Below are 23,497 nucleotides of genomic sequence, written 5' to 3' on the forward strand. Positions count from 1 at the left end.
CAGAAGTGTAAAATAACTTAAATATAGAGAGGTGTTACTTAAGCGATATATGGAATAAAACAAGACATAGGGACAAGAATACTGAATTAATGTGGATCGAATATGCATGTGATTGATCAGTGCAAGAAAAAATATATTGAGATTGATCATAAAGAAATAATGCAGAAAAATCACATATATGAAAGAAAGAATGAAGGGGAAGATCAAGAAAGTTATGTTGGGGTTGAGCTAGGGAATAGGGTTATATTACTTTGAGTGCTGCTCAAGATTGTGGTTTTCTTTAGTACGGGATACAGGGGTATATTACTCTTTTAAAACTAGCTGAATAAATGCTATTAAGATCGCTGGCATTCTGATAACTGATGTCCTTTCTGTCTATTCTCCCCCCAAAATTCTCCATACTTTTGCATTACAATATCAGATTTTAGCTTCTGCATTTGCCTTGACACAATAACTGATGACTGCAGACAGTAATTTCCCAGGCAAATAAAATATACATAATTTTAAAAGTTTCATTGGGTTATGCACTGGACCTTGCATAATAATATACTTTTTTGGAACAACTGGTAAGTTACAATTCAAATTGCTGTGGGAACATGAGAAATCATAATAGCCATTGCTGAATGACCTAGCAAATAATAAAGCATATTCATTCCTGAGTAATATGTGGGTATTTAAACATATAAATTTCTCTTTGTATTAAGGAAGAGTTCTCATGGCAGCAAAGAAGAATAAAATGAATTTCATATTATTATTTTTTGCTAGATGTGATGTACTCAAGAATTTATTTGCTCTTTCAATCTTATATTGCTTTGTAGAGAAAAGTAAAAAATGCAGTTGTTGAATTTCTACTTTAAAGAGTTCATGTTCCAAAAGTAGATCACAGATTTAAATGACTGGGGAAAATATACTTTAATGTAAGTTATACTTTCTATTAGTGAAAATGATTTTGAGGATAGAGTAAAAATCTGCCTGCAGCTTGATCAAAGTAAAGGGGGGAAAAAAGTAACACACATCACTTTAGATTCATTTTTTTCCCATCTAAGCTTTTCATATTATTGGGAAATTGTACTCCTGGCTGAATTATACCCTGATTTACATATTGCACTGTAATTGCCTGGTGGGAGATTTATTTATTTATTCCAATTTTGGCACCACCCAATGCCAGAGTGATTCAGGAGAGCTCACAATGTAAGAAAACAGAATATCAAGACAACATAATAAATAGATACAATATACTGTATATTAAATGCCTCTAACAAGGGGAAGGACATTTATCCTCCTTCAAGGTTCAGGGACTCACTTCTGGAATGCCAAGGATGGACCTGTTCAGATCTCAGGGAGGACCTGTTAACAGTGGGTGAGCATCGTTACAGAGAAATTGCCTTTCCTGGGTGAATACAGTTTATGTGTCAAAAGAGAAAACAAAGGCAGTCTCAAGGCCAAACACTTAAGGAAGATCTTAAGATTATTACTGTCCCTTGGGACGATACTGAAAATGCTGTGAATGATTGGAACCGCTGGAAAACACTTGCTTCCCAATGTAAGAAATGATTACAAGAAATGATGATGCTGGTGGTGCTGGTGGTGATGGCGATGATTATGACAATGTACTAGTTTGCGGTTACTGATCAAACAGAAACCACAGGAGAAAATCACCAGATAAATAGGTTCTATACCATGTAGGGCATTATACAAATAGTCAAATTTATATTTACTGACAAAGAAGCAGTATGCTCCACTCCATAATTGGGTAGACCAGGCTGCCCGGATAGACCGGTTTCACGGGAAAAAACACTTATTAGGTAGTCTTCAACTTACAACCACAATTAAACCCAGAATTTATGTTGATAAGTGAGAGATTTATTGAGAGTTTTGCCTCATTTTCTGACTTTTTTTGCCACATTTGTTCAGTGAATCACTGCAGTTAAATTAGTAACATGCTTTCTTCTGTGGAGCAAACATTTCCTAGGAGGCACCTAGGAGGCACCTCCCCCCCCACCAAATAATGAAGTGTTCCATCCTACTGTTTCTTTTTCTTTTTTTTTCATTGTAAAGGCTGGTCAAAACCCTAATAAAAATGTTTGGTTTGATTTGCTTTTATAAGATGCATTTTTTCCCTCTTGATTCTGAGCCTCTGAGGGAAAATGATCTTATCCTCTAGGCTGAATCTTACTTATTCCACATAGAAGGTAGAGCCTTTTAAAGCATTTTATTGGAATACTTGCAAAATTTTCTTCCTGATGTTTTTAGTTGGAATGGTTTTCTTTCTTTTATTTTTGGAAAACCAATATAGGCTTCATCCTTTCCAGGAAAAGCTATCGGTACTTCTTCATTCCTTCAGAAAAACACAAAGCACCCTTGGAACTATTCTGATTTTCTTCTAGTCCTTCATCTGAGAGTTGTGTTACAACAAAATTCTGCAAGGAAATCAGTTTACAGGCAATATCTTTTTTTTTGCCCAAAATATACTCCAGTTCATTGATATTTCATTTTCTCTTTCTCTTCAGAACTTTGGTATTGTTTCTCCACCACTGTATTAGTCATCCAAATATTTTTGTAGCCCATCACGTAACTTTCCTTTTGCTCAGTAAGCATGTTCTTTTCAGACTTTTTTTTTGAAAAAGCTATTTTTCTTTCCTTGAATTTATCAGGTTATTTCTGCTTTCATTAATGCTTCAGTTAATCTTTTTTGACAAAGTGGGTAGACATTGTAGTTTTCTTGTGTTCTATTGATCTCTTATTCAGCTTAACCCTCAGGAAATCATTCATCTATTCTTTTTTAAAAGGGGGTGTTTTCTAAAGTTTTATTACTTGCCATATTATATTTATCATCTCATTCCTTTATCTATTACCACAGTGTATGTGAAATATATTCTCTCTGATACAGAAGAAGATAGCAAAGACTTTTAAGACTGCAGTGCTACAATTAATTGCTTGATGAATTTTTTCATATCAACTGATGAACCCTAACTTTGTGTACTTGCATTTAGTGGTATTTAAAAGTTGTTCTGCAGTAATGTGTATATGAAGACATGTAAACCAAGTTCTCTATTCACTTACCATATAAGAAAGCTAAGATTAATGGGTGGTAATGTATTGAATTTCATACTTTTGTGCAAATAGAACATTAAATCAAATCCCACAAAATACAAAGTACTGAGTGCATGCATTTACTTAGCAGCTGCAGCGACATGAATCTGCACATAACTAAATTGAGAATAACAAATGCACCTGTATATTATCTTCAATGAACCATAGTATCTGTCAAAATATGTCATGTATTATTAGTTTACAAGACCCAGATTAGGCATACTAATAAAGACTAACAAATGGCAATGGAATCACAAGCCTCCCCAAATGTTGACTATTATCTGGAGAAGTACGACTGTCAGTCGACATAGACTGGATATCTCTTTATTGCTATTTTTTGCCTTTAAATGGAATAACAATAGCAAGTAGAACCAACAGAAGGATATTGTTTCTTTTTTTCAAGAAGAGCACAGTGACAACAAATATATATCAAGGGTTTTCATATATTTATTTTGAATGTAAAGTTTTACATAGCACTTGTAATAAAGGATCATTGTACAGTATTTTACTATAATAATCCTTGCCATACTATATGTCTGTAATGTCAAATAAACTTCTGGAGAGTCACTTCTATTTGCTTTTTTTTTTTTTTTTTGTAACCTAGTGGTTCTCTTAGAGCTCAAGCATCTTCTTTATGGAGTATCATAAGCACATACCACATTGATTACACTCTTTTCTTAGCACATTCATTATTTTACCTGTTATTTGGCTCTTCTTATTATCCACTGTCCTTTCATTTTGAGTATAATTTTATAGCATGAAACAGTGCTTAATTCCCTACTTATGTATACATGCATATGTACATACATGCATACACTTCATGCAGGCATATCTTTACTTTGGTGTAAGAGAATATATTCTAATTGGTTTATTACTTTTACTACCCACATTTTAAACAGTGCCATAAAAATATGATTCCCAGAAGCCACAAATACTGTATATTCTTAAGTCAACTATGGATTGCGCAAATATATTTCAAACTACACAAAAATATTGTTTTTGCTGTTTAATCAAATTTCACATTCTATTTGTATAGTTCTCATTTAAAACATATTCATTAGAGCATTGACAGAGAGCTGGAGATACATAGACATTATCTTGTTTAGCTTAGGGATGTATTATATTTAATATTACTTTTTTTTTTCTTTTTAAAATCACACTTCATTATTTCCTCTTTTTCATCTAGCTGCTTTAGATTACTCTCAAAATGTCAAATAACACTTCTTCTTTGTTAGTATTAAAGGCAGAAATAAAAAGAAAGCTAGTGTGCATGTTAAAAGAAAATACAAAATAATATTTTAAAGTGATAGAAATGAGGGGTTCTGAGCTACAAATATTTAGCCTTGTGTGAATAATTACACTAGCTTTCTTTTTATTAATTAAATATTTCTGCCTTTAATACTTTTATGTGTCCATGTTAAATACATTTGGATGTGTCTTTTTTTCAGAAATCTAGATTTGCAGGGACTTAGTTTTACTTTCAGTTGAATATACAGGTGAAACTCAAAAAAATAGAATATCGTGCAAAAGTTCATTTATTTCAGTAATGCAACTTAAAAGGTGAAACTAATATATGAGATAGACTTATTACATGCAAAGCACGATAGTTCAAGCCACGATGTGTCATAATTGAGATGATTATGGCTTACAGCTCATGAAAACCCCAAATCCATAATCTCAGAAAATTAGAATATTGTGAAAAGGTTCAATATTCTAGGCCCAAAGTGTCCCACTCTAATCAGCTAATTAAGCCATAACACCTGCAAAGGGTTCCTGAGCTTTTAAATGGTCTCTCAGTCTGGTTCAGTAGGAATCACAATCATGGGACAGACTGCTGACCTGACAGTTGTGCAGAAAACCATCATTGACACCCTCCATAAGGAGGGAAAACCTCAAAAGGTAATTGCAAATGAAGTTGGTTGTTCCCAAAGTGCTGCATCAAAGCACATTAATAGAAAGTTATGTGGAAGGGAAAAGTGTGGAAGAAAAAGGTGCACAAGCAGCAGGGATGACCACAGCCTGGAGAGGATTGTCAGGAAAAGGCCATTCAAAAGTGTTGGGGACTTTCACAAGGAGTGGACTGAGGCTGGAGTCAGTGCATCAAGAGCCACCACACATAGACAGATCCTGGACATGGGCTTCAAATGTCGTATTCCTCTTGTCAAGCCGCTCCTGAACAACAAACAACGTCAGAAGCGTCTTTCCTGCGCTAAAGAACAACAGAACTGGTCTGTTACTCAGTGGTCCAAAGTCCTCTTTTCTGATGAGAGCAACTTTTGCATCTCATTTGGAAAGCAAGGACCCAGAGTCTGGAGGAAGAGTGGAGAGGCACACACTGCAAGATGCTTGAAGTCCAGTGTGAAGTTTCCACAGTCTGTGTTGATTTGGGGAGCCATGTCATCTGCTGGTGTTGGTCCACTGTGCTTCATTAAGTCCAGGGTCAACGCAGCCATCTACCAGGAGATTTTGGAGCACTTCATGCTTCCTTCTGCAGACGAGCTTTATGGGGATGCTGACTTCATTTTCCAGCAGGACTTGGCACCTGCCCACACTGCCAAAAGCACCAAAACCTGGTTCAATGACTGTGGGATTACTGTGCTTGATTGGCCAGCAAACTCACCTGACCTGAACCCCATAGAGAATCTATGGGGCATTGCCAAGAGAAAGATGAGAGACATGAGACCGAACAATGCAGAATAGCTGAAGGCCACTATTGAAGCATCCTGGTCTTCCATAACACTTCAGCAGTGCCACAGACTGACAGCTTCCATGCCACGCCGCATTGAGGCAGTAATTGCTGCAAAAGGGGCCCAAACCAAGTACTGAGTACATATGCATGCTTATACTTTTCAGAGGTCCAATATTGTTCTATGTACAATCCTTGTTTTATTGATTGCATGTAATATTTTAATTTTCTGAGATTGTGGATTGGGGGTTTTCGTGAGCTGTAAGGCATAATCATCTCAATTATGACAAATCACGGCTTGAACTATCTTGCTTTGCATGTCATGAATTTATCTCATAAATTAGTTTCACCTTTTAAGTTGCATTACTGAAATAAATGAACTTTTGCATGATATTCTAATTTTTCGAGTTTCACCTGTCCATGTTAGATGCTGACTGTCCCCAGCCTGGCCTCCAGGCCATTGATCAAGATGATAGGAACATTTAACCCCTGATCAAATTTGTGGGAGTTAAGCTACTAGTGTATCTAGAGATGTAGGAGAAGGATTGGCTGAACCTTGGGGACAGAGTTAAAAGAGGCAGCAGCCTAGAATCCCTACTAGCAAACCAAGCAAACCAAGTCCAACCCCCCTTGAATTCTGTTAACTCTTATCTAACCCCAATGAGGTGTTTAGACATATCTTGTGCATAGGCATGATTATTAATAAATCAGCTTAATTGGACCTTCACATGTGGACCTGATCTTTTGTGTCTTACAGGAAATGCCAAATTTACGTAGGTTGTTAAATATTATTCAGTTCATTTCCTTTTTCATCAATACAGTTTTAGCAACTAAATTTAACTTGTTACTTTCAATTTTGCAATTTAAATCTTCTATTTTCCTGAAGTTGTGGACTCTGGAACTCAGACAAATGTATTTAAAGCTTAATAGAGTTGTGTTCAATTCATTATGTTTAATATTGTTTTACATATTTAAACATATGCACAGCTACATTTATTTTAAAAAACATGTCAATATGCACTACATCTCATATTATCTAATATGTTAAAGAGCTAATTAGTAACATAAATATAAATATTAAATTGTTCAGAAATTTATAATTGTAAATTCTGAAGACTATTTTAAAAATGAATCACATCACAACATGACCATTATGTTCTTAGATTTTCTATACATTTTTATACATTTTAATGGAGCTTTTGCAGAATATTGTCATTGCATATTCATTACCAATGGTCTCTGAGTTTGCGGGCAGGAGTTTTTGTCTTTGTGAGGATTCTGCAAAGTTTCAAAGGGGTGCTTCAGTTCATTAAAGATTAGATTGAATCACATTGAATCTGAATTATAATTCCATTGGGCGACTTTGGCAATTAAGTATATTTTCTGCTGCTCTTGGAGTTTTTAAAATGTACAGTGTTGCAATTCTATTTCCATATATGGAGAACACTGAGGGTGCGAATAGTATGAGGTGGACAGATGACTTACACATTTTATCACTGTAGGAAACTCTCACCCTATCAGAATTCTTTTGAGAAGGCAAGAATAACCTTGCTTTGAGCTTCATTTACTTTTCAACTCTACTTTCCTCTAATATAGGAAATCTTAATTTTGCTTGTTGTTGTGGGAATAGGATATTATACCTCTATGCAATGGTGGGATTCAAAAAATTTTACTACCAGTTCTGTAGGAGTGCCTTGGTGGGCATGGCAGGGAAAGGATACTGCAAAATCCCATTCCCTCCCCATCCCACTAACCTGATTTCCAGCTCTGTTCTCCTGTGCAGGACAACAAAAAAGGACCCAGCCACGCCCACCCAGCAACCGGGCAGAGAACTGGTTGCTAATTTTTTTGAAACCCACCCCTGATCCTAGTGACTGATTAGACAAGTCCTTGGCTGCTATTACTTAGGGCTGAAAGAGAGCAACTGGGTCAACGTCACCCAACTGGTTTCATGCCTAAATTGGAAGTAGAACTCATGGTTTCCTAGTTTTTAAGCTGTTATCTCAACCATTACACCAAACTGGTCCTTTACATGCTGTACATACATCCTGAAGGAAAATAAAATTGCTGTTAAGTTTTCATTCATTATACAAATCTTATTGGCTTACAAACCTCAATTCAAATATGATAAAATTACTGTACATAAAATATTCTTTTATTTCATCATAAGCTGGAAAAGAACACATTTTGCTGTCTTGGCTCATTGTGTTTATATATATATATATGTATAAATATGGCAAAATATTATCTATAAATTCATTGTTGGAACAGAATAATAGTCCCACTAGAGCCTGCCAGTAGGCATCATCACAGCTGTGATTTATCCAGGTGCACATTCTCATTTAACTCTAGTTATATTTATGTGCAATTCTGTTCAACATTATAAAGTATGAGCTTATGGCATCCAGGCATTTATTTCCCCAGGTTAACAATTGATCAGAGAGTATAAGAAAAGGGGGGGAGAAAAAGAAAGCCATTTGACCATTCACTTTGAATGAAATACACAAATCATTGGTGACTTATTTATATTCTTAAAATTTAGCACCAGAATCTTGTGACAACTATGGTAGTTCATGAGACAACATTGAACAATACTACATATGGAATGACAAGAAATTGAATGGAGGGGTAATATTTTGCAAAGAATACACAGGCTATTAGATAAATATAACGTCTCTTTTCAGAGGCATTTAAAATAGCCAAGAAACATCTTCTACCTGTGTCAATGTGTAAATTGCTATTTGCTATTAATTTTTAATATGACATATTTTAAATTAGTCAATTTCTTCTACAGTAATTACATTCTGAATTTGGAAACATTTAAAAGCTTTCTTTTCTTAATATATATGTAGAACTGAACATCTAATACTGTAGCATGGTAACCGTTTTAATCCATTTCCTCTTTAAATATGGCAAAAACTTCTTTGCCCAATAACATGAAACTCTAAAATTATAAACATTCAAAACAGCATTATTATCTGTTGCTGCTTTATAAGATTATTTTAGCCGCAGCACCAGCCTTAGATTTTATAGTGTACATTTTCTGCAATTCTATTCTGCTTTACAACTTACTTCTTTACAAATAGTTGATTGTTAAATGTAGAAAGCATATAAACATTTAAACAGATGGAAAGAGATGAGTGAATAAATTGAATGAAGCAGAATAGAGCTGGCAAGGATCCTGGAGGTCTTCTCAACCACCACCACCACCACCCCACCACCACCAGAAAGAGCCCCTATACCATTTCAGACCATTTCTTAAAAACCTCCAGTGATGAAGCACCTACAACTTCTGGAGGCCACCTGTTCCACTGGTTAATTGTTCTCGTTGTTAGGAAGTTTCTCCTTAACTCCAGATTGCTTCTCTTTTTGATGAGTTTCAATCCATTGTTTCTTGTCTTTATTTATTTATTTATTTTAGAAAATTTATACTGCTGCCTGCTCAGCCATGTTGACACAAGGCAGCTTACGCAATATATATTATAAATAAATATATTACATTATAACAATATTGCCTTCTGGTGCTTTGGGAAATAAATTGATCCCCTCTTTGTGACAGTCCCTCAAATACTGGAATGCTGCTATTATGTCAGCCCTAATCCTTTTTTTCTCTAGACTAGCCATACCCAATTACTGCAACCATTCTTTATATGTTTTTGTCTCCAGGTCTTTAATCATCTAGTTGCTCTTTTTTTTGTGTGTGTGTACTTTTTCCAAAGACTCAACATCTTTTTTGTAACATGGTGACCAAAACTGGATGCAATATTCCAGATGTGGTCTTACTAAGGATTTATAAAGCAGTATTAATACTTCATGTGATTTTGATTCTATGCCTCTGTTAATACATCCAAGGATTGTATTAGGTTTTTTGGCTGCTGGATGATTTATGTGGGTATCTGAAAGCCAATTTCCCACCATTAGAAACCACTAGAGAGTTTGGTCTTCACATTATGTGTCAGATATGCAATAATTTGATCCTAGTCATGTGTTTCAAATGAGAACTCTGGGTTGATTTGTTCAATGATCCATTTGCTTATTGTTCTTGGTTTTTCATTATATTCTTAGGAATCTTCTCCAACACCAACATTCAAGAGCACTCTTCTTATACTGCTTCTTCAACTTTCAGTTCCATCGACTAGCGTAGGGCTTGCACTGGTCTGATTCTTATAGTCTTAGACATATCACAGTATCAAAATTGGTTTACCAACTGATAGGGCATATTTTTGACTGCTTGTTTCTTTACTGTTGATGGTTGATCCTAAATGACAGGCATTATCTACCTCATTATGTCATCATTGTCAATTCTAAAGGTGCTTTTTGTACTTCCATCCTTAGTTTGATAATTTTAATATTTAATTTTAGTACAATTTTTTTCACTGTGCTCCTTGATTATTTATGGAATTGAAATTGAAATTTATAGGAAAATTACTAATTAAATTTGCATACTGCACACTCTCAATTTATCCTTTATATCCAAATTAAAGTAAGCATGCACCCAATTAGCTCAGTTAACAAAACAAAACATAGCTTTATGTTTATTTGTTGTGAGTGTATGTGCTTTTGAGCCACTCCTGGCAAACGTCTGGATAAGTCTTTACAGTCTTCTTGGCAATATATATGATGTAATTGGAGAGAGATGATCTTCAGATAATGCTATGCCATTAAGGGCTTTAAAGGTTAAAACCAACACCTTGAATTGAGTCCAGAAGCAGACTTTCATTCAAGTCAAAATGACCAGGCTCAAATTTTTTTTATGTGGAACACATTATGTGAAGACCCAACTTTAATGCTCTAATGCTGAAAAGTAGAAGGAAATACTGAAAGATTGACCAACCCCAAGGAGGATTGATTCAGTTACAGTAACAATGAATGTATGAGACTTAGTTGGGGGAAACAGGTCAATGAAAAAAAAATCTATGTGATCACAAGGAGGTGAAAAGAGCTTGAGGGCACATAATCAATCATAAAACAGTCGTATACCTTTATGGAATATCTACAACTATTAGAATTTGCCTGGCTCAACATATGAAACAATGAACTATTGATCCAATCAATTTTCTAAAGTATGCCGTTGAAGTTGTTTGGCTTTGAGGGACAGGCAAAGTGTACTATTCTATGTGACTTTCCATTATTTTACATGCCAGAGTTTCTTACTTCTTTGTGGTGATTTCTGCACAAAAGAAAAAGACACAAAGAAAGAAGTGAGTGAGAACAAAGAAGGCAGAAGGTTATGTACCATAATTCATTTTTTTTCTTTCCTTCATCATAGTGTTTAATTCAACGCAATTTCCATTTTAGAGACACTTACTCTTTTAGAGAAGCATTGAATTAATTGAAGTATATTTTTCTGATTCTAATAGGTCATAAAGCTTGCTTTTGAAGAATTTGAACTGGAAAGAGGATATGACACTCTTACAGTAGGAGATGCTGGCAAAGTGGGAGATACAAGAACAGTTTTATATGTGTAAGTGCATTACATTATTCATTGGAAATTCTATTTTGCTTCTTCTTCCAATCCCTTAGACTAAATAGGCAATGATTTTTGTCCGAATTGTATTATAAGTGAGTTAGAACATTTCTGTCAATTTAAAAGAATCTTTGCAAAATTACAAATACCCCAATACTTTTCTAACTTTGTAACAATCAACTCTATTGTTTTTCTGTAGTCTGACAGGTTCCAGTGTTCCTGATCTTATTGTAAGCATGAGCAACCAGATGTGGCTTCATCTACAGTCAGATGACAGCATTGGCTCACTAGGATTCAAAGCTGTTTATCAAGGTATGCTTCAGATTGAAATTAATAAATGAAGTTATTTTGAGAAGATACCTAAAACTAACAGATCAGAAGCATTGCTGTTAAATGTTCAGGAAACTTATATATATATAAGTATATATAGTATATATATATATATATATATATATATATATATATATATATATATATATATATATATATATATATATATATATGTGTGTGTGTGTGTGTGTGTGTGTGTGTGTGTGTGTGTGTGTGTGTGCATGTATATGTATGTATTTGTTTTCATAGATTTTCACTGGTACAGGTATGTAGGTCTAGGTATGTTCTGGTCTTTTCCCATGTAAGATTCCTGTGCCAAGATACTCTTAATCTTCCACGGGAAAAGACTTGAACACACCTAGCCCTACATATGTATGTATGTATGTATGTGTGTGTGTGTGTGTGTGTGTGTGTGTGTGTGTATGGCATTCGGCTTTGTTCGGGTATTTTCCCACGTCATTGTAGTTGTGCTTTTAAAGTTGTAGCAACGTTTCGGCAGAATCTCATCTGCCATCATTGGGCTTCTGTATAGTGTTCATCTGTGAGTCAGACTTTTACAGTGGTTTCAGATTTAAATTTGAGGCAGCCTATTGCTGTGCCAGAATGGTTTTTTCTTCACCCTGATTGGTTGGGAGTCTTGGTCTGTGTTTATTGGTCTTGGAGTTTGCTGTGTTCTGCTTGATTGGTGTTTCTAATATCTTCTGTCTGTTTTTTGGCTCTTTTTGTATCTTGATTGGCTGGCAACATTGTGTTACTTTATTGGAGGCCTTTAGTGAAGCTTGGCTCCGGGTAAATGGACAGCTATCATTAGTTAGGAAGCTAGGTTTCATCTGGGTGCCTGGTTGGGGTGTGTTTGAGCTGAAGGTATCAAGGGGGATCTGTCTGTGCCCAGGTGTTTGCCAGGCTTGTGGTGTGGAGATTTTTTTGTTTGTGAGTGCAGGCTTCCAAAATAATTGACAGTCTGGTAGAATCATCTCTTCTATTCATGCTTTCAGATCTTTTTTTCAATCTCTATGGCTTCTCTGATGATTCTGTGGCTGGGGTTTTCTATAGTGGCTAGGGTTTTGGTGCCATTGAAGTTGATGCTATGACCTGTGGCTTCCATGAGTTGGACTAGTGAGGAAGTGTGTTCCAGCTTTTTTACTGCATTTTTGTGTTCATCCAGGTGGGTACTTATTCTTCTATTGGTCTGTCCAATGTATGTGGGCGGGCATGATGCACAGGGGACTTCGTATATGCCTTGGTTTTCCGGGTCAATTTTATCTTTGGGGTTTCTAAGGATGGCTGCTATTTTTCTGTCTGTTTTGAAGGCAGTCTTGATGTGATGTCTGTGCAGTATCTTACTAATTTTTTTCTGTAGTACCTCTTATGTAGGGCAGGACAGCTGTTCCATAGGTCTGTTCATCTTCTGGGTCTCTATTATGTCTCAGTGTGTTTTTGTGGATCAAGCTGGTGATTTTGCTTTTGTGGAAGCCGTTAGCTGTCATGTTCTAATTTCTTTAGTTTCTTCAAGAGTTTGTCATTTTTGTAAGTGGCTGAAACTGAAACCACTTACAAAAATGACAAACTCTTGAAGAAACTAAAAAATTAGAGCATGACAAGAAAGCCCCCAACAACTCACAACAACACCTGAAACAATTAGTACATAACATTTCCAACAGAGAACACACAAAAACAGAAACAGATGTCCTAACCAAAGGATTCAATTATGGTATAGCACCCCCAAAAAATCCCCACAGAATCCATCATATGTGCAGTAGAATCCAGCCTAACTAAATTAAATACGGATGAAGCTGATAGAATAAGACACCAAGTTACTAACATCCTATGCACAAGCAAACCACTCAAAAGCAACCTGCACAAAGAGGAACTAAAAGCCCTGCAAACCCTAAAAAATGACAGCAGCATAATCATACTTCCAGCAGACAAAGGTAATGCCACAGTAGTAATGGATAGAAAAGACTATGAAACAAAATTGACAGACCTACTCCAAGACTCCACATACAAACCCATAAACACGGACCCAACCACATACCTCGAAAAATCAACCAAGAAGAAAATTATAACCAATCACATGAGCAAAGAGATCCAACAGACGATCATCCCAAGAGAAAAATCTTCCAGATGCCCCAAGCTATATGGCCTCCCAAAAATACACAAAGAACGCATACCTCTCAGGCCCATTTCACATGTACAAAACTCATACCACTTCTTGGAAATGACCAAAGATCTACAGGTGAAACAAAAAGATATGCTTTGTTGTGGTTTCACTATTCACTCAAGTCCTGATAAAAGAAACTCTTGAAATCATCAAAAATAAATACCAACCACCCAAACACCTCATGGAACTATCAGAACACTGCTTCACCCACATATTTCATATACAAAGGACAAAGATACAAGCAAATTGAAGGAGCCCCTATGGGATCACCACTGTCACCCGTCATTGCAAACCTGTTCATGGAAGAATTCGAATCCAGAGCCCTGGCTAATGTCACCCACAAACCCAAACTATGGTTAAGATACATCGATGACACATTTGTGATTTGGCCCCATGGAAAAGAAAACCTAAACAATTTCCTAACACACCTAAACAGCACACACCCCAAAATCAAGTTCACCATGGAAACGGAAACAAACAAACAACTACCATTCCTAGATCTACTAATCTACAAAAAAACAGATGGCACACTAGGACACACCATATACCAGAAGAAAACATACACCAACCGCTACCTCAACGCTCAATCCCACCCACCCCCAGCACAGATAAACTCCGTGGCCAAAACACTAATCACCAGAACCAAACGCCTGGCAGACAAGACACACATAAAGACTGAACTATGCACCCTGACTAAAGTACTGACAGCTAACGGCTTCCACAAAAGCAAAATCACTGGCTTGATCCACAAAGACACATTGAGACATAATGGAGACCTAGAAGATGAACAGACCTATGGAACAGCTGTCCTGCCCTACATAAGAGATACTACAGACAAAATCAGTAAGATACTATACAAGCATCACATCAAGATTGCCTTCAAAACAGACAAAAAAATAGCAGCCATCCTAAGAAACCCCAAAGGTAAAATTGACCTGGAAAACCAAGGCATATATGAAGTCCCCTCTGCATCATGCCCTGCCACATACATTGGACAGACCAAAAGAAGAATAAGTACCCGCCTGGATGAACACAAAAATGCAGTCAAAAAGCTGGAACACACTTCCTCACTAGTCCAACTCATGAAAGCCACAGGTCATAGCATCAACTTCAATGGCACCAAAACCCTAGACACTATAGAAAACTCCAGCCACAGAATTATCAGAGAAGCCATAGAAATTGAAAAAATACCTGAAAGCATGAATAGAAGAGATGATTCCACCAGACTGTCAATTATTTGGAAGCCTGCACTCACAAACAAAAAAATCTCCACACCACAAGCCAGGCAAACACCTGGGCACAAACAGATCCCCCCGATACCTCCAGCTCAAACACACTCCAACCAGGCACCCAGATGAAACCTAGCTTCCTAATAAATGATAGCCGTCCATTTACTCAGAGCCAAGCTGCACTAAAAGCCTCCAATACAGGAACACAATGTTGCCAGCCAATCAAGACAACAAAAGCCACAAAACAGACAGAAGATATTAGAAACACCAATCAAGCAGAACACAGCAAACTCCAAGACCAATAAACACAGACCAAGACTCCCAACCAATCAGGATGAAGAAAAAAACGATTCTGGCACAGCAGTAGGCAGCCCCAAATTTAAAACTGAAACAACTGTAAAAGTCTGACTCACAGATGAACACAATACAGAAGCCTGATGATGGCAGATGAGATTCTGCCAAAATGTTGTTACAACTTTAAAAGCACAACTATAATAACTTCGGAAAATACCCAAACAAAGCTGAATACCATATATATATACACATACATACATACATACATACATACATACATACATGGTATTCAGCTTTGCTTGGGTATTTTCCCACATTGTAATTGTGCTTTTAAAGTTGTAGCAACGTTTCAGCAGAATCTCATCTGCCATCATCAAGCAATACAGAAGCCTGATGATGGCAGATGAGATTCTGCCGAAACGTTGCTAGAACTTTAAAAGCACAATTACAATGACGTGGGAAAATACCCGAGCAAAGCTGAATACCATACATGTAAGTACCCGTGAAAACTTAAGAGATATATATATTCAAGTTCAAGTGAGGCAAGTTCCCAGTTACTGGGGCTTCCATTTTTTGCCCTTCCAACATATCATAAGGAAGAAAAAAAAATATTATAAACTAATTATGCAGTAAGCAGAATGGTTTGCCTCTACATTATTTGTTGCTTCAACCTCAGTGCCGCTCATTTCTGAAGACTCCAAACTGGTTACAATTAAAATAATTTTAGTCCAATAGCGGGCTGGCTGCTTAGTCCCTCCTCTCCTCCTTCAAACTGCCACCTGTTGAGATGACCTTGAGTTCCCACAAGAAAACTTTTTGTTTTGACTCTTACTTCCCCCCTCACTTCCCCCTCTCAGGGTTTGTATGAGTCAGCAAAAGATGGCTTCAGCCAGGTTCGCTTCAGAGTTGACAGTAAGCCTATGGGTGTGTCATTCTGAAGAATTCATAATTAACAGAATTCTATAAATAGCAAAGCTTTCAAAAGCCATCTAGCCTATGAGGTATTTTTTTCAGTGCAAACAGCAGTTCAAAAGGGCCAGTTTGAAACTTGGCAAGACAGCAGAAAGAGTTAAAGTCCCTCTCCCTACATAATGCATTCCCAATAATTATTGCCCTCCACTGATAAAATCTAACTGTGTAGGTATAAATAAAGATGTCCTTGACTTAAACTCAACTGTTAGTGATTGCATCTATTTCTTTTTCTGGACAATGTAGAAATTGTTTTCCACTGCTTTCTCCCAATGAAGTAACTTCATGCTAAATGCAACAATACATTAAAACAGCAACAACAGTAACAACAACAACAACCTCACCACTATTCTTTCCCAGTTGCAATTTCCTACTTCTAGTTACAAAAAGAACTAAAAAATAAATATTTTATTCATTTTATCCAAGAATATGGCAAATCATGACTGACACTTCCACTCAGATGACAGAATTCTAAATCTAGAAATATGATTGTTTCAGTCAAGGTTATTAAATGAAGGTACTGAAAAGGTAAACTTTGGAAGTATGAAATATTTTATTTCTATCTTTCAAAAGTGAATTATTACACTAAATACATTCTGCAATCATATAGAAATTCATTATAAAAGAGACTGCAATGCTTCAGACTATAGTCACTTCTGTTCTATTAACTGTATTATTTGGATAATATTTTTCTGTGTATGGAATCACTTGATAAAAAATAATATTTTAAGCATATAAGCCTTATATTGGCTTGCTGTTTTTTTTTATTTACGCCACCAGGTTTAAATTCAGCAGTTGATGTATATGGTATTTCCTATTTTGTTTTGTTTTTAAACAGTATTTTTGTTCAGTATTGGCCTTGATAATAGGTAGGAAACTATTCTCTTTCTCTCTCTCTCTTTCTCTCTCTCTCTCTCTCTCTGTGTGTGTGTGTGTGTGTGTGTGTATGTGAGAGGGAGGGAGGGAGGGAGTTGGGGAGAGAGAGAGAGAGAGAGAGAGGTGCTATACATCCTTTATGTGGTTGCTGATGTAAAAGATCAAGAAGTAGACATAGTTATATGAAGCCTGGGATTATGAAGCCATACACCATATTAACATTTCATAAATTATCAGAGGAGGGGAAAAATGCTTTTTCTTCTCCCGGTATGCACAAATAAGCTTTCCATAAACTGTAATACAATATTTGCATCTGAGAAGAAGCAAAAATATATTATGGGATAGAATTTCAGGTTCTTTTGTCAATAGAAGTCTTTTTGAACTGTCAAATTCTAATTCTATGGCACCTGATGATAAAATGTATTTCTGTAAATCATATTTTGTATAATTTGCCATAGCTATTTAAGTAGCAGCAGGGAGTAAATTAAAGTAGATTTCCTTCGTGCTGTGCTGCTGGATCGCAAAAAATGAGGCTATTTTTAGAGGCACATTGAACATACGCTTTGCGTAAGATGGCTCATGCTTGCAACATTTGCACACAAATTCATCTTTGACACCAGAATGAGTTTTATTATATTTAGCACTATCAATTTCCCAGATTATAATAAGAATTATCAGAAAGCATTTTCTTCTTATCTAGAAAAAAAATATGTTAAGGTTTTAAGCTCTTTTTCTAGAAGCTCTGAAAAAAAACAGAACAATACTATGATAAATGATGTACTACTAAATTGTACAATGAAGGAAAAGTTAGAAAACTGATGTGAACATTTATTTGGTAATTAAAAGATTATTTTCTGCCTATTTTAGCCTATTATAACCAAGATTAGTTTCAATATTAATATTGATCTGAAAAATGAACTCATGAGGAGGATTTAGAGATTTTTAGATCAGACCACTTTTTAGTTGTAATACTGCTGATACACCTAGGATAATTGAGGAAGTCAAAGACTACCAAAGAGAAGTTAATGTGTGCGTTATTAATTTTAATTCTAATAATGAAAGCCAAGAAACACAGTGGAAAAAATGTGCCTAAGATTTAAATATGCAAAACACAAAACGAATAACAAGTACAGCAACCAGCTGTAGAATTAAGAATGAAAATATTGAAGTAGTGGATGCTTTTTTTTAGGATTGACAATGAACAGTAAAGGAAGAAGCAATCAAGAAATATATTGTTACCAATAACGGCCTTGGAAATTTAGACACCATGACCTGTCTGTACCTAAAAATATCATAATTATGCAAACACTGATTTTCCCTATAATGCTCTATGGAAAACTTGGACATTAAAGAAGTAATCTAGGAAGTGTATTGAAGCTTTTGAACTTTGGTATTTGACAAAATTCTTGACAATTCCATGAATGAACAAATAAACAAATGGCTCATAGAACAAATCAATGAAGAGTTATCTTGAAATAAATGACCCTACCCATTTGTATGCCTAAAGCAAAGTCTTGAGATGTTTAACATGATGTAGAAGTCTTTCAATATGGGATGGGCAGCAAATAAATTTTCTAAATAAATAAATTATTTTAAATTATATTAGATAGAAGGAAAGATAATAATATAATTAGTAGTACCAAGGTAGAAGGACTTATTTGCAGTTGTGAGGAGTATACTGTTGAAAGACTCAAAGTGCCAGATTGTAGTTAGATAATCCTGGAGAAGTTTTATCTATGTGGTTGCTAAAGAACACTGTCAGCATTGACAAAATCCCCAAAAGTCAATTGCAAAAGACAGCTTTACTTGGAACAACTTAAAACACTATGAAACAACTTCTATCTAACCCAGGATCTTGGGAAGAACTTAACTGATAGCCAAACCCAGTCTAAACATCTGGCTAACTGTGAGATAAAGAATGATTACTAATGTAAGCCTTTCAGACAACTACCTTTAACTTTCTAGAAAATTATGACACCCTAGCAATCCGTGTGATCAGAAGATCACATACTTAAATAGTTAAATATGAATTGTGGCATTCATATTGCCATTTCATTTTATAAAAGATTTTGAGAGACTTCGTATAGATTTGAACACTGACATTTCATCTATGCTTCATTTTAGAATAGTCTTTACAGTTTCTTTTTTGTTTTAGTATTTTTTAAAAATGCTGTTTTACCCATCACTTCAACCAGGATAATTGCTTGACATCAAGGCAATTTAATTTTAGTCCATTGGACATGAGGTCTACTGCTAATTAAATTTTAATTAAAAGTATGTGTATTTCTGCAAGATGATATAAATAGGTTGTCAGTTCAACAGTTCATAAGAAAGGAAGGAATAAATTAATATTACAAATCAGCTTTTTGTTCTAACATTTTTTTGCAAAGGATGAGGAAAACTTACGATTTTTGAGTGAAAAACTGCACACTTCAAGCACAAAGGAAATTTTGATGTATTATACTAGAATATTAGACTACAGATGATGATAGTCACAGTAAGATTAATCTATGGAGCACTTCTGCCAGATAACCTCCAGTAAGAAATTTACAAGTCATAATCTAATATCTGTGTTCCAATATTGGAGGGGTTGCCATAAAGAAGAGGGGTCAACCTGTTCTCTAAAGCACCTGAAGACAGGACAAGAAGCAATTGATGGAAACTAATCAAGGAGAGAAGCAACCTAGAACTAAGGAGAAATTTCCTAACTGTGAGAACAATTAATCAGGGGAATGACTTACCTCCAGAAGTTATGGGTGCTCCAACACTGGAGGTTTTCAGAAGAGATTGGACAACCATTTGTCTGAAATGGTACAGTAATAGCAATAGCACTTAGAGTTATATATTACTTCATAGTGCTTTACAGCTGTTTCTAAGTGATTTACAGAGTCAGCATGTTGCCCACAACAATCTGGGTCTTCATTTTACTGTCCTCAGAAGGGTGGAAGTCTGAATCAATCTTGAGCCGGTGAGATTCAAACTGCTGGCAGTCAGCAGAATTAGCTTGCATTCTAACCACTGTGCCACCACAGCGCCACCAGGGCTCTAGGGTTTCCTGCCTGAGCAGCGGGCTGGATTAGAAGGCCTCCAGTGTCCCTTCCAACTCTGTTATCCCTTTTTTTTTTTTTTCACTTATAAAGAAGGATGACTAAATCACTAAACAAATGTAACTCCCCAAAATCTTGAAGTTAAATGGTCTGTGCCAGAAATTACAAATGGGGAGGTTAGATACATGGCAGCTGTAAATTTTCCTACAATGCAGGAATGCAAGAGTTGGGGGATGGTACAGGGGTACTTCTTTCAATAGCTGAAGGTGTTGATACAGGTGTTACGGGGGGGGGGCAATTTACTTCATCCTGACTTGCTTGATAGCAAAAATAATTTATTTAACAGTGAAATGAACATCTTACCAATCGATGATGGCCATGAGTTTTTAAAAGACAGGATCACTACTATGGATAGGAAAGTCTAGTCTTCGTTTGGGAAGTGTGTAAAGATGTCTGCCAATGTATTTGCCTCGGGGGATTGAGCTGGGCCCAGAAGTGGTGTTTTCTGCAGAGTAAGATAAGCTTTGCCCCTTTGTGTGTCCAGGTGTTGGCCTTTGGGTGATGGTTCTAGTGTTGGGAGAATCTCATTGTGTGGATAAAGGATTTCTACATCTCAAGGGGATGTCTGCATTTGCCAATTTCCTTGAGGGACACATGTTTAGTCAGTTTAACCATAGAAACAGGCAGAAAGACTTAAGCAATCTTTTTGTTTTATTGCTTAGGGTTCACCAACAGGTTAGGCCCAATGGCCAGCATTGGTGAATGGTATGGATGGCAAGGGTGGCAAGAGCTCTTTCCCTCTCACAAAGGCAAATCCAAGATCTTGGAATAAAACTGAACATAGTCTTGTAGTAATCCAAGGATCTCAGAGAAACAGAACCGCACACAATCCGGAATTGAGCTCTGAAATTAAAAACAGAGCTCTGACTTCTAAGCCTTAAAAAAAAATAATAATCCAGATTCAAGCAAGTCTCTCTTTATTTCAGGGACTCCCATTAAAAGCCTTTGTTTTACTCTGTCAGTCTTCCACTGTAGAGGATCTGCTCCAGTAAGTTTCTCCATCAGCTGACTCAGACTGCTGCTTCTGTATCCAGTAAGAGATTAGCTGACTGCTCCAGAGCAGAACAGTTGTATTTTCTAGTAAGTTCTGCTCTTTCATGACTTCATCGGTAGAGGACTTCCTCTGGCTCTTGAGTTGCAAGGTCAAAAGCTCTTAAGCTCTGTTCCTCCACTTCAGTCTCACTCCTCAGACTGGCCCCTAGCACGAAAGAAGCCAGAAACTGATTTGTTTGAGCTGTTTTTAAGTCTTCCCAGGAGCCAGTGTGTCTTTAGGAAGACAGACAGCACACACCTTCTCCAAGATTATGAAGTGTAAATGTTCCGGGTCTCTGATAAAACTCAATTACATAGAGACTTCGGTGTACACCTAAAAACGTGTTACATTATTTTCTTTTATTTGGCTTGTGCACAGAACCTTTTCCCATTCCTTTTGCAAGAATTTCCCCTTAGGCTGAGTCTTAGTTGTATACACTTGCACCAAGGTGCATTTTTTTCTTTGCTGTAATGCATTTTCAAACAAAATAAAGAGTACTTTAAACAAACATTTTTGGTGTCACTTTTTATCTTAAGGGTTGTAATCTGGTAAGATGCCTCTGTAGATTGACTGTCAGTTACTGGGCTTCTAATGCTTTTGTGTTTTCAACAACCAGTTAGGGTTGTTGTTTTTTAACCATTTTTCTGTATTCAGTATTTATTTATTTTTTTAGAGTTTTACAATATCACATGCCTCTAAACTCTAAAGGGAAGGCATCGTTTATTTATTAATTTCATGGGAAGTTCTGCTGGTTTTGATAGATTCATCGTTCCCTTTCATGAGATATAAAAGGCACAGGGGTAATTAAAGCTGAAACAGCATCCCTCATGTTCTCTTTCTCTCTTTGCATATCAAACATGATTGCTGTTCTTAGGACACATTTCTCTCACTAGACTTTGCCAAGAGAGCAATGGCAATCATTCAGATCTGTTATTGCATTCTTGTAACTGATTATGACTTCAATTATGGGCTTAAGAGTTTCCAGGGTTTATTTATTTATTTATTTATTTTTGAAATGGCTTCTGGGATGGGATTCCCTCTTTATTGGGGGAAAAGAAAACCAAATACAAGGACTGATATGCCAGAATGCTATCTGCCATTCTCCAAACTTGGTCACTTTAAAATTTGTGGAGTTCAACTCCCAGAATTCCCCAGCCCTATTCTTTAACAACCCTTTCATCCCATACTTGTAGAGTGCTCTTTGATATCCATGATTGTCTTTTTTTCCTAATTGAAATTCAAATTGTTTTCAGAAGAAAACTTTCCATATTTATTTAATATAGAGGGGGGATGTTTTATTTTTTTTTTATTTAAATTTTGATTGGAAATATGCAGCTTTATAAAAAGCGTTTCAGATAGCTAAAATTCTGGTGTACTTGTGATTGGGCGGTACCACCGGTAAGAAAAATGTGTATTAATGATATTTCAAAACAATTCTTGGGAGTGGTCGTTATTTTTTAATTCACATTTTTCTCTAGCACATTGTTTAAAGTAAGGCCAGTTACTCATATATTGCATCACAATACCAGACAAAAAGGCATCTTTGTATGTCCCATTACAATAATCTAACTGATACATGATGAAAGTATAAGATGATCAAAGCAGTCTGGGTTTATCCACAGGTGGTTGAATTTTTATTGAAACTCCAGGTTTATTCTGATTTCCACATTTCTCAAGGTCAGGTCTATCTGACTCAGTAGAACTGATTGCCATACTATGCTGTTACTAGATGTAATATCTCACAGAAATGCTAGATTTGTTTTATTAAATTTGCCAAAATGCGACTTTATTCTATTTCTTTAGCTTATTTCCAAAGTTAGAAGAATGGAGCCAATGGTAATTTAAAAAATGAGACAGTCTCAGAGAAAAGAAGGAAAGAATAGAAATAATTGAGATCAGCTTCTAAGCTACTCTAAATAAATTTCTTTCTCTAGCAGTGGGAGCAAAATTGTTTTTTTTTTCTTAAAAAAGGTACAAAATACAACAGAAAAATACTTTTCATCTTGGAAGCTTTTGAAGCATGACAGCTAGTTTCTAATTGTAAAAATCAAATATCACACTTCAAATAAGCAATGATTTTCTTTATGTAACATTCCCATTTTTTGTCTTTTCAATTTTCATTTCCAAATCCTGCTATTTTTACTAGCCAGTCTTAACTAGTATTGATTAGTCAACGAGACCAACATTGAATAAATTGACTAACCTAGATGAATGACTGATGATAGCTCTTTTTATTTTCTAGCTCTCTGCAT

General features: G+C 35.9%; 1 protein-coding gene across 1 annotated transcript in view; it reads left to right on the forward strand.

The window, feature by feature from the left end:
• The window catches only part of CSMD1 (CUB and Sushi multiple domains 1), a 1,143,868-nt gene that overhangs the window by 879,683 nt on the left and 240,688 nt on the right, over window positions 1-23,497 (forward strand). The window contains exons 11-12 of the mRNA XM_087916392.1: window positions 11,140-11,243; window positions 11,446-11,558. Coding sequence (XP_087772518.1) covers window positions 11,140-11,243; window positions 11,446-11,558 — 217 coding nt within the window. The remainder of the gene's footprint in view (window positions 1-11,139; window positions 11,244-11,445; window positions 11,559-23,497) is intronic.

Source organism: Pseudonaja textilis, chromosome 1 (genome assembly GCF_049901715.1).
Source record: "Pseudonaja textilis isolate UNSWEBS1 chromosome 1, rPseTex1.2, whole genome shotgun sequence".
Classification (NCBI taxonomy): Eukaryota; Metazoa; Chordata; class Lepidosauria; order Squamata; family Elapidae; genus Pseudonaja; species Pseudonaja textilis.